The sequence below is a fragment of the Ochotona curzoniae genome, unplaced genomic scaffold (genome assembly GCF_017591425.1).
Source record: "Ochotona curzoniae isolate NIBS_2020 unplaced genomic scaffold, NIBS_Ocur_1.0 contig_883, whole genome shotgun sequence".
Taxonomy (NCBI): Eukaryota; Metazoa; Chordata; class Mammalia; order Lagomorpha; family Ochotonidae; genus Ochotona; species Ochotona curzoniae.
The window spans coordinates 29,942,675-29,955,272 of record NW_024466599.1 but is presented as its reverse complement, the minus strand read 5'-3'; the positions used below and the strand labels follow the sequence as shown (position 1 = coordinate 29,955,272).

At 38.8% G+C, this 12,598-nt stretch overlaps 1 protein-coding gene across 6 annotated transcripts in view; it reads right to left on the bottom strand.

Moving 5' to 3' along the window:
* The window catches only part of EML4 (EMAP like 4), a 110,987-nt gene that overhangs the window by 20,179 nt on the left and 78,210 nt on the right, over nucleotides 1-12,598 (bottom strand). For all 6 annotated transcript variants that reach the window (XM_040993148.1, XM_040993147.1, XM_040993149.1 and 3 more), the window contains 7 exons: nucleotides 11,007-11,156; nucleotides 9,004-9,073; nucleotides 7,135-7,245; nucleotides 4,698-4,793; nucleotides 3,124-3,258; nucleotides 2,877-3,012; nucleotides 186-337 (listed from right to left, as the gene is read on the bottom strand). In XM_040993148.1, the coding sequence (XP_040849082.1) occupies nucleotides 186-337; nucleotides 2,877-3,012; nucleotides 3,124-3,258; nucleotides 4,698-4,793; nucleotides 7,135-7,245; nucleotides 9,004-9,073; nucleotides 11,007-11,156 (850 nt within the window). The remainder of the gene's footprint in view (nucleotides 1-185; nucleotides 338-2,876; nucleotides 3,013-3,123; nucleotides 3,259-4,697; nucleotides 4,794-7,134; nucleotides 7,246-9,003; nucleotides 9,074-11,006; nucleotides 11,157-12,598) is intronic.

Here is a 12,598-nt window from a genome sequence, read left to right as displayed (position 1 = left end):
TTAGTTAATGGTCTTTTTTCTTAAATGAGGTTATCCTAAAGGCAATAAAAAACTCTTCCACTGGAAGGGACTGAAATGATAAGAATGTATACTAATTAAAAAAAAAATAGTTATCTACATAAGCCAAAATAGATACATTTAGAAGGTGTAATATTTTAAACATTTTGTTCTATTTTCATCCTTACCTCTATTTCTCTTTCAGGATTCAAATCATGATCCCACAGAATTACCTTTCTGTCCTTCCCTCCTCCAGTTAATATCATCCCATTTCTCATCTGGCAAAGCGTGAATACACTGCCATCATGAGCTTTGATTTGTTTGCTGATCTGATATACACCTAAGATGTTGAAGGAAAAAGGAAAGCATTAATGAAAATTTAAAATTATTTGAAAGGCAGAGTTACACAGACAGGGAGACAAAGAGAGACATCTGCTGGCTCACTCCCAAATGGCCACAATGCCTAAGGATGGGCTAGACCAAAACCAGGAGCCAGAAGATTCATCCAGGCCTCCTACATGGGTGCCATCATTCACTGCTTCCAGAGACACAGTAGTAGGAAGCTGGATCAGCTAGGAGATGAACAAGTGCCCATATGGAATGCCAACGGCAGTTGGTGGCTTAAATACCAATGCCACAGCACTGACCCCTACTGATAACTTTTTGCCAGACTTCAGAGTCCTTTTGGAAGAAAGTTTTAGCAGAATCACAGAGAAAATAATCAGAAACTGTACATAACTCAATAATTGAAACTGTACTTTTGGCAACGCCAGCAGAAAAGTTTGACTGAATACTACTGGGTCTGGCATAATAGCTTAGTGGCTAAATTCTTGCCTTGAATCTGCTGGGATCCCATATGGGCACCAGTTTGTATCCCAGCCATTCTACTTCCCATCCAGCTCCTTGCTTGTGACCTGGGAAAGCAGTAGAGGACAGCCCAAAGCCTTGGGATCCTGCACTTGTGCGGGAGATGTGGAAGAAGCTTCTGGCTTCCAGTTTTAGACTGGCTCAGTTCTGGCAGTTGCAGTCACTTGGGGAGTGAACCAGCAGACATAAGATCTTTCTCTGTCTCTCCTTCTCTGTATGTTGCCCCTTCTAAATAAATAAATAAATAAATAAATACTTACTACAATTTTTATTTATCAGTATTTACTTGAAAAATATTTCAAAATATTTGCCAACAAAAAAGCAAAAAGAGTAGTGATAGCAACTCCAAAGATAAAGAGGGTGTAGTGTGTTTTAGCTTCAGAACTTTGCCATCTCTTGTGATCATCTTGCACAGAAGCTGTGGAAGCCATTACATGAGTTTAGAATTGAGGTCAATACTCCAGGATCACAATGCTGGAGTCAGAACTCAAGAATCCTTTAACTTTAATGTTAGGGTAACAGCTATACTATTTACTATTTACTATTTACTAACCATTGTTCACCTGGAGGTCATCAGTGCCATGGATGCCCTGTTTTACTTGCAGATTGAGAGTCTGGGGAAGGCACTGGGGCAAAGGTGGGCCTGGCAGTGCTGAGCAGAGGAAACTTTCAGTATTTTACTAACTACTCCAACTACACCAATGTGATAGTTAAGGGGCAACACAGTTCTCTGACATGCCTATAGCATCCAGCACTGGGGATAATGTGGGAATATATACCTTTTTTTTTTTTTTTTGCTTAAACTCATATGGAGTGACACTTTATATTTCACCTCCTCTAAAAATTCTCTTTCTGAAGGCTGAGGGTAAGAAATTATAGTACTTGAAAAACAATTTCTTAAAATAAAGATTTGGTTTGATCTGAAAGGCAGATTTAAAGAGGTAAGGACACAAAGAGGTCTTCTATCACTGGTTTACTCCTTAAATGCCTGCAATGGCTGAAGCTGAGCTGACCCGAAGCCAGGAACTTCTTCAGGGGCTCCCACGCAGGTGCAGGGTCCCAATGCTCTGGGCCATCCACAACTGCTTTCCCAGGCCACAAGCAGGGAATTGGATGGGAAGTGGAACACAAACTAGAGCTATATAGGATCTTGGCATGTGCTAAGGTGAAGAAGTTCCTGCCTTCAGATCAGCTCAGCTTCAGCTAAGGTTTTTCAGACAAAAACTAAAATAAACATCTCAGAATCTCTCCTTGTACCTCACAGGAACATACAACACTAAAGTTAAGGAAAGCAACATTTATACCCAAATTTGCCTCAGTGTTGGAGAATATGGGAACAATATTTTTTAATAGATTTAATATAATTTGTAGATATAACTCTAAGAACATAATGATATTCCCTTCCTGTCTCTCTCCATCCTTCCGTCCCAAGTGCATTAGCAGGAAGCTGAACTGGAAATGGAGTAGGCAGGACTCAAAATGGAGCTCCAGTATGAGGTATCACAATTAAAAGTTTACTTCATTGTGCCAACGTGCAGGCTCCCTTCCTATTTCTTTTTTCTTCAATCTACCATAGAAGAGAGCAAGACTGGTTTGAGGTGACACTGAATGAATGCCGAGCATAGCACTGGGGCTGGGAAGAAGAGCTAAAGTGAGAGAAGACCAAATAGCACATTCTTTTTTCCTTTCCTATAACATTTTATCATATAAACTTGAGATTTTGCCTTACCAGAAACCCTACCATTAGCCAAGGGGAAAGTGAGTACATATACTTTTTAAATTAACATTTACAAATATTAGTAGCATCTCTCTCCATTCTGTAGGGAACAATCAGAACAAGTGTATGTTATACAAACTTAATGAGTAACTACATAAATGATTTTTTTAAAAGATCAAATCAACCTTAAAACAAAAGGTATGCTGGCCAGTCTCACACTGTACATCTACCGGGACAGCAGCAGCCCTGAGTGAGAACTATCAGCAAGGCATTTACGACTAGGAAGACACTGCACCTTTCGGTCCTTTCCCAGGTGTCGGCTCCACAGCAGCTTTGCTCCATATAAGCATGATTCCACCTGAGTCTCCAGTAAGAACATCTCCGTTGCCCAAGAATGCTAAACACTGTACAAACTTTGGTTTTTCATATTTCTATAATGAAAAAAATGACAATTTTAGTTTTTCCTTTGACATGATTTTATACTCAAAAATTTTAAAATTTATTTTATATACCTAATGAAGTGCTAATATTTTCATCCTTACCCCAAATATTCCCTGTTTCCTTGTTAATGAATTGCCACTCCAGGTCCAGAAAAATATATGAGATTTACCACATGTTATTATGGTATTTGCATCTGTTGGGTGAAATTCCACAGCCAAAACAACTTCATTTGTTGTCTGTAAAAAGAGAAAAAAATGTTAAATAGCTGTGGCCAGAGCTGAGCAGATCGGAAGCCCGGAACCTGGAGCATCATCCAGGTCTCCCACACAGATGCAGGGTCCCAAGACTTTGGGCCATCCTCGACTACATTCCCAGACCACAAGCAAGGAACTTGATGAGAAGCAGGGCCACCAAGACACGAGCCAGCACCCATACAGAATCCCAGCCCGTGCAAGGCAAGGACTTTAGCCACTAGGCTACCGCATTGTACCCCCTCATGTACTTTTGAAACTTGAACAAAGAACCTTTTGTCTGTTGAAGCATTTTTGTTTTGCAAACCAACGTTGTAAATAAGGCAATCTTACAAAAAGAAAGATCGAATATTTCATGTTCTGATACAAATAAAATGAGACTTGAAAGGGTTAGTTTGAATGTTTTCTTTTCTCTTGAGGCTAAAAGTCTTACATTTCGATTAGTGACATTTGGGCTCAAGGGTCTTTGCATAAACAATAGATATGTGCTCCATAAAATCTAATCTGAATTTTTTTTAAAAGATTCATTTATTTTTACTGAACAGGAAGATTTACTAAAAGAAAGAGAGATAAAGATCTTTCTTCCAGGGCCCGGCGCAATGGCTAAGGTCCTCGCCTTGCACGCCCAGGATCCCATATGGGCGCCGGTTCTAATCCCAGCAGCCCCACTTCTCATCCAGCTCCCTGCCTGTGACCCGGGAAGACAGTCGAGCACGGCCCAAAACTTTGGGACCCTGCACCCGTGTGGGAGACCCGGAAGAGGCTCCTGGCTTCAGATCAGCATAGCATTGACCATTGCGTTCACTTGGGGAGTGACGGAAGATCTTCTCAAAGCCATTCTGTTTTTCCAATCTCCTTGAAAGCCACCAGAGAGAAAAGGCCATTTTCTAACTCTCCTAGGGGCATCTGCAAAGCTAAACTTACTCTTCTCTTGCAAGTTACATCCCAATCCATACCAAAGCAGCAATGCCAATCTCCAGCAATTACAAATGGTATAGTATTTCCTGCACTAATTCTATAAATATGATTAAAACCAGAGAAACTGTAAATGTTGTTTCAGTTATATCAGCCACACAGCTAAGATTAAATCTGTCCTTTGAATTTCTAAAGCATTAACAATGGAATGAAATGATGTACTTTACGAAACAAACGCAGCCAAGTTTCACTCAATTTTGAGATTGGACATCGATCTGCTTTGGCATTCCAGTGGCATAATAATGCATGAAACACTACAGTTACTTCATGTGGCCAGGCTACCTGATCTTCTGTAACTGCAATGTAACGCCAGAAGAATCACAACAAATCAATACATATAAAGCATTTGGTCAGTGGGCTTACTGTATACAATTTAAGAAAATATTCCAAATACATACCAAATATTATATTCTAAATGTTATACATAATTCAAGTATTTTAAAATTTACCTTTATTTCTGCTCCTTTTGATTTCTTCTGCCAGTCCCAAACAGTAAGCATATGCTCATTGGAGTCATCAATAACACATAAATGTACACCTGAATCCTAAAATAAAACCAGTTAAAGGTATTTAAGAATTCCTGAATACGTTCATCTTCTATGAAATAATACTGTTACAACAATAAAGTCACTGAAAAGACTTTAAACTCTGCTCTCTAGAAAATAATCAATGCACTACTAAAACTATAGTTTTATCAGAAATACATAGATTCTTATTTTTAAAGGTTTGAAAAGCAGAGGTATAGTGAGACAGGGGGAGACAGAGATCTTCCATCTACTAATTCACTCCCCAGATGGTCCCAATGGCTGGGACTGGATAGGTCTGAAGACAGGTGCCAGGAGCCACAACCAAGTCTTCCAGAGCAAAGGCCCAAGTAGTTGTTGCTGTCTTCCCAATCCTATTTAGCAGACAGATGGATTGGAAATGCAGCAGCCTAGACTTCAACCAGCATTCACACGAGATGCCAGTGTTGCAGGCAACTGCTTAATCCACTATGCCAAAATGCTAAGCTCAACTGTTTTAAAAAATTCACTTTCTATGTTTAATTTTTTCCCTGCAATGAAACATCCCATCTAGCTACTTCATTATTTAAGGACAGCAAATAATTTAACTGGATGATATTTTCAGTCCCTTTGGCACATTTCCTTCCTGCTGCACAATAAGGTTATTTTGAGGTAGGCAGGAAAGGACACACACAATTTACTTTGTTCCTGACCAAGGTTTGATAGTTTGATGGAATAAGCAAAACTAATGGCTATTTTAAAGATTGCTGATAAATGTTTTCTGTGGCACACCTAACTTATGCTCACATGAATACACAAGATAAACATGTAACTAAGCTTCTGTTTTTCTGAAATCACTTTTATTAACCTAATTTATGTGACAAATAGGTATGGATGATATGGAACAATTATTCTCATAGTATCTGTGTATGTGCCTTATGTCTATGGAAACATTGTAGTGAGGAGTGTACTGAGGAGGGTAAAACTTTACATTTCTTTTAATCTGTATTTGGAATACCTGTCTCAACTGCAAAGAGGTAGAATACCAATCAATTCAAGACACGGTAACAACGGTATCAACAACAAATCAGTTCTCACTACAGAGATTTTTGGCAAAAAAAAAAAAAAAAAAAAAAACCAAGTATTTACTCCCATTATTCAGAATATAGCTGCTGGTGGGTAAGAACTAAAAAGATGAGTGGATAACTATATTCTAAAGAAAATAAAAAGGTCCAATAAAAATACATATGGGAGTTTTCATATTTGAATCTAAAATTTCTAATCCTGGAATAGGCATTTGGATTCGTATTTAAGATGGCAGTCAGAAGGCCCACATCCTACACAGGAGTGTCTGGGTTCAGCTCCCTGCACTGGACCTTACCAATAAATTCCTGTGAATGCAGATCTGGGCAGAGAGCTGTGATGGCTCAATTGTGTCCAGGCCATAAACACAGGACACTTGCATAAATAACATCAGGTCTTATTCCTCACTCAGAATAAACCTCAGACTGCCAAACATAGGGAAAAGCACATGGCACAGTGGTTAAGCTGCTGCTTGGGACATCTGCTTTCCACTGAAGTCCTGGTTCTAATTTGCAACCTGGTAGGTAGCAGGTGGTATTTAAAGTAACTGGGTCCTTGCCAATCCACGAAGACGACCTGGAATGAGTTTGTCTCTTGGCTCTGCTGTGGCCCAGGCCTAGCTTCAGCTGCTGTGAGCATCTAGGGAGTGTAGCAACAGATGGGAGATTTCTCGAAGTGTTTTCTCATGTCTCTCAATATTGCTGCCTACCAACTGTGATTTTAAATAACCAAATAGGCAGAGGGCTTTTGGTGTAGCGGTTAAGGCATCTTGTGTGATGCGCACACCCCACTCTGGGTTCCATGAATTTGAGAGTCCTGGCTCCACCATCAATTCCAGCTTTTGCTGAGTGTACCATGAAGGCAGACAGGGATGGTTCTGTGCAAACCCTGACTGAGTTCCTAAGCCTTGACTGAGTTCTGGTTACTTACTGGCTTCAGCCTGGCCCAGTCTTGGTCTCTGCAAGCATAAAAGGAATGAAATTCTCTTTGCACATGAAATGGGGGAGGAGAAGAAATCAGACACAAAATTTCAAATCCTGGCATTATTAAAAAAATTCATGATTTTAGGGAATAAAAAGACTGAGTTTTTCGGTTCCAAGATGCCACTAAGTATAATATCTTGGATCCAAACCAAATCAAAGCTCAGTAGTTGGGCTAATATGCTAATATTTTAGGAATAATATTAACTAGAGCTAATACTTTATTTTCCAGTTACGAGTCACTTTTTATTCAAACACACATAACTGAACTTAACTTCTTTCATCAGCCTTGTTTCTTTACAAACAAAAAAGTTACTTACAGCTTTTGAAAAATCCAGGCATCCTACTCCACGCTCAAAAGTCCCAAGTCCAATAATCTGCAGCGTAGCTAAACTAACTGAATCCCACACTCTGACATGGGGTTGCAGAGGCTGCAAAGACACAAGACAGCAGAACTCACTAGTCTTCAGTTGGATACAAACAAAAAATACCACTACCACTCAGAACTACATACCACCTTTACAAAGACGGAGGAACCCAAACCTATTAGGATATCACTGCCAGATTTACACATGTCTCTGAAGTTCTTCAGCACCTATTATTCTGTTCATAATCCCCCAAATAAGAAAATAACAGTGAAAATAGTAGCAGCAAACAACTTGTATATTTCCTATGCTCCACACATCTTTATTTATTTGGAAAGTCAGATATACAGAGGAGGGAGAGAGAGGAAGATCTTTTGTCCGATGATTCACTCTCCAAGCAGCCACAATGGCTGGCGCTGCACTGATCTGAAGCCAGGAGCCTGGAGCCTCTTCCAGGTCTCCCATATGGGAGAAGGGTCCCAAGGCTTTGGGCTGTCCTTGACTGCTTTCCCAGGACACAAGCAGAGAGCTGGATGGGAAGTGAGGCGGCCAAAAATAGAACCTGTGCCCATATAGGATCCCGGCACATAAAAGAAAAGGACTTTAGCCACTAGGCTACTGCAACAGGTCCTCCACAAATCATTTTAAGTATGCCACTGAAACCTAAAAATCCAATTAACTTTAGTTACTATTAAAATTACTGATTTAACAGAAAACTAGATACAGAGATCTAAATAATTCTCTCAAAGTTAAACTTTTATTAAGATATACAATATAATCTCTCCTTGTTTTTACTTTCAAAATTGATGTGAGAATGTAATGAGCATGTTCATCCATATCTACCAGTCATTATTTCATCTTCAGTGTTGATTCTTAGGAATAGGCAATACTACACAAAGGTCTTCAAAAGTTCATGAAAAATGTGTACTATGAAAAACTTCCTACAATAAAATCCCAGACTTTCTTGCGCCAATGTAAATTTTATCTTTTGAATCTACTTTCCTTGAACTTTGTGAGGTTACTCAGGAGCAGGCGAAATACTTTTAAGTGATACCTGCTCTAATCATTTTTAAAACAAAAATTGTCAACTCAGAGAAACTGTAGTATCCTTATCAGACCTCACATCACTACAAGTAAAAATAGTTTCTCTAAGGAAAACACCTACATTTTACAAAAAAAAAAAACTTAAACAACATGATTTTTTCTTTCGTGTTTCGTTTTTGTCACTCACGTGTTGGTTACTCAGTGGTGTGTTTTTTCATGGTGCTGTAATTTGTTGTTGATGTTGTTGTGGCTGTTCTAACTCATACCAGTTGTTGACCTGGTTTCATGGCTTCTCAATTATGGAAATGTACACTGATGGAATACTGGAGTCTATCATATGCAGATGTGGGGGAATATTGGAACATGCATCCCTGCTTTCATATTATAGATGAATTTCCAATTGGACATGTGTAGACAATGGGATGCTGGATTGTCTGACACTGTACCAACAATGTTTGGATACACTTAAATTAGAAACTAATAGAATTATGATTCCTTATGAAGGACTACATTATTGTAGTAAAATGGGGGAAATCCGTTGGGGGTGGGAGTTTGGGGGGGAATCCCAGACTATACGAAATTGTACCACATAATTCAGAATTCAAAATAAAAATATATTTAAAAAAATAAAATGTTGTTGTATTGTTTATTACCTGCTTACTTAAGTCATTTTTTGGTAAATTTTGAAACAAAATACATAAGATATAGATAAAATGACAATTTAATTCTGACAGTAGTATCACCAAGTACAGAACACATATAACTGTGCCAGCCACTCACCCTTCCATCTTTATCCACGCCAGCTATCTGTCCAGTTGCAATCCTAATTTTGTCAGGATGTATGGCAAGGCTAAAAAGCATTATAAATAATAACTTTAAATACAGGAAATGTGAAGCAGCAGAAATAAGCACTTTTATCAACTTTTAAAAAGAGTTTTCAGCCAGAAAAATATCACAACTTTGTTGGCAAGCAAGTAACACAAATTGCATGAAGATTTTTGAAACTTTTTCCTAAGCTATCTTTTTCTTTTTCCATTTAACACTGAACAAACTAATAGTACACCACATTCGTAGAAAGCAATTATCCACAACTGTGGCTTGGCAATTAACTGAACTGTCTTCACTTGTTCAAGTTTTCTTCCCAACCACGTGCACAAGAATACTTACACTTAAAAAAAAAGGGAGACATGGGATGTTACATTGTATCATTTTTAATGTTAAAATTTAGGCAGGTTTCATTATGCTAATATAATTCTTATATGTGTACTACTTAAAAATTCTTCTTTTAGGCCATTCCTACTCTTGTACAAACAACCCAGCAGTGAACCTCTGAGTATGTACTGTTGTTCATTACTTTCTGGTAGAGCAGTACACATATTCTTGAAGTTTCACAACTTCCTTATATCAAGTGTATCTTTAGAGGCAGGCACCCTAGTAGCAAAGTAGGCTAAGACCTCCACCTGTGAGGCTGGTATCCCTATATGGGAGCTGTTTGAGTCCCTGCTGCTTCACCTCCCATCCAGCTCCCTGCTTAAGGCTTGGGAAAGCAACAGAGGATGGCTCAAGTCCTTCAGCTCCTGCACCCATGGGGGGAGACCTGGAAGAAGTTCCATGTTCCTTCCTTCAGATCAGCTCAGCTCCAGCCATTGCAGCCATTTGGGAAGTGAACCAGCAGATGGAAGGTCTCTCTCTGTCTTTCCTTCTCTCTGTAATTCTACCTTTCAAACAAAAACAGAATCTGTTAAAAAGTATAAAAATACTTAAGAGAATTTGACTGGTATAAATGGCACCTTGCTTTAACTTCCTTAAGAGGTTAGCATTTATTAATGTTCCTTTAATTCCATTTCCTAAATAGTTTTTCTTTATTGAAATCAGCTACATCTAAAACAACTAAAAAAAATCTAACACATTAACATTTTGCTATATTTAATGAAGACTTCTCTTTATATATAATTAAAGAGACAGATCCCATCTAGGAGTTTACTCCTCCAATACCCATAAAGCATAGTTGCCAGAAATGTAAACATAAGTTTTTTAAATGTCCCTAAGTGATGGGCTTAAATAGTAAACTATTAAACAGCAGAACTTATTTTCTTCTTTAAATTTTAATTTACTTATTTGAGAGGAAGGATTTACTTATTTGACAAGAGAGGGAGCAAGAGACCCCATCTACTGGTTTATTTCAAGGAAGCCAACAGTTGGAGCAGAGTCAAAGCCAGGAGCTAAAACTGAATGTCTCCCGTATGAGTGGCAGAAACGTAATCACTTGAATCATGATACTGTGACACCGAGTCCTGGCTGTTTCACTTATGAGGTAGCTACCTGCTAATGTGCCTGGGAAAGCATGGGAAATGGCCCAACCACCTGGGCTCCTGTCACCTATATGGAGAATCCAGGTTTCTGGCTTGGCCTAGCCCAAACCTGGTTACTACAGGCATTTGAGGAGCAAACCATTGGATGAAAGATCCTTCTCTCTCTGTCTTGTCCTCTACTGTGCCCTTCAAATAGGTAAAATAAATTCAAAAAAGACGAAGATGACAAGGATTATCAGGGACCTGTGGAAGCTGAAGAGATTCCAATGAACATTTAAGGGAATTGTGTTTCTTGCCATAGATACTTCAGAAAATATTTTAGAAGATTCCAAATCTTTTTCTTTTTAAAGTACCTTCTGCAAAATATCTGTAATATCCTTACATTCTGAGCTGTAAATAAGAAATTACTTTTAATATTACCCACACTTTAAAATTTTGAAAGAAAGTGATCAAATATTAAAAGATACCAACCATTTTACACAGTCTGTATGACCCAGGTAGTGTCGTTGAGTTCTTTCTTCATAATTAAATAGTACTACTACTGATGCAATGAAATAAACTATTTCCCCAGTAGGAAGAAGGTAAACATTAGCTCGACAGTCCTTTCCTCGATAACCGTATCTTAAAGCACACAGAGTTAAGGTTTCAATAAATGCAATTCTCAGAGTAACACTTTATCACTGACACCTATGGGGATCAGGACTAGGTTTAGAACTAGACAACCCACACCCTATCATTATTTCTTCAGCAATCCCCAGACTTTGAAGGTATTTAGTTTTTGTTGTCTTCCTCCTTAGAGAAATACACTGAGCTCCAAATAAGCATCAGGCACAATGCTGACACGCAGCTCTGCCCAAGGCAAATATGAGGCCTCTGTCCCCAGAGCGTATGGATTGCAAAAAAGTAATCACCAAATCCATCTATCGTTCAATTGTGGTGAGAAAAATTACATGAGCAAAAAGTATAAATGAAAGACTAATTCAGACGACTAGAGAGAATAAAGGGAGCAAAAGACGGCCTCTCTGAGACCATGATATTTATGTCAGATCTAAATGATACGAAAAAACAGCCATGAAATTTGATATGTTAGGAAAAAAATGTTGCAATGAATTACAGCACTGCCGTATAACAGAGAGAATAAGAACTGTCCCAAGCTGGAGGGAGAGGGATTACAGCAGAATAGAGCCAGGCAAAACTCACATTCCCACCTATTTTGCATTTTGTGGGGTGTCTTAAAAGTTCCAGAAGAAATTAGAATTTCTAGGTGAAATCAGCAAAGTTCCATTTTAAACAGTCATTTAAGAAAAAAAATTGGGTAAGTAACTATGGAATTAGATTGTTTTGTTCATTTGAGCTCTTAATAAAAATAATTCATATTTTACACACTGACAGGTCACAAAATGCTTGATGGATGGAGTGTTATTAAATTCTTGAAACAGTCCTGTGAGGTTGGGGCCCTTAAACCTTTTTAATAGGTGAGAGGGAGGGTGGCTCTACATTGTAATCCTCTAACTTCAAGTGCCCACTTTGTATATGGGCACTGGTTCGGGTCCCAGCTGCTGAACTTTTGTTCCAGCTTTCTGTTCATGGCCTGGGAAAGCAGTGGAGAACAGCCCAAGTCCTTGGGAACCTGCATCCTCGTGGGAGACCCAGAGGAAACTCCTGGCTTCCCAACTTCAATCAGGCTCACTTCCGGCCATTGTGGCCATTTGCAGAGTGAACCAGCAAATGGAAGATCTTTCCCTCTCTGTCTCCTCTCTGTAAATCTGCCTTTCACATGAAAATAAGTAAATTAAGAAAAAGAAAGTTATAGTTAATGCAGAGAACTAGCAGAACCAAAACTCAAATCCTAGTCTTCGACTTCTCTGCAGTGCCCTTCCCACCACACATGTACCAGCAGGGACCTTCATGGGATACTGCTTGTGCTTTCAGAATTTATCAATTTTGAGGGCATTAGGTTGCCAATAGCAAAATACATATAACCATGTCAAAGGACCAGATGGTGTCTTATTTTGTATGTGACAAACAATTCTGACAGACTAGGTAAACGATTTTTTTTTTGT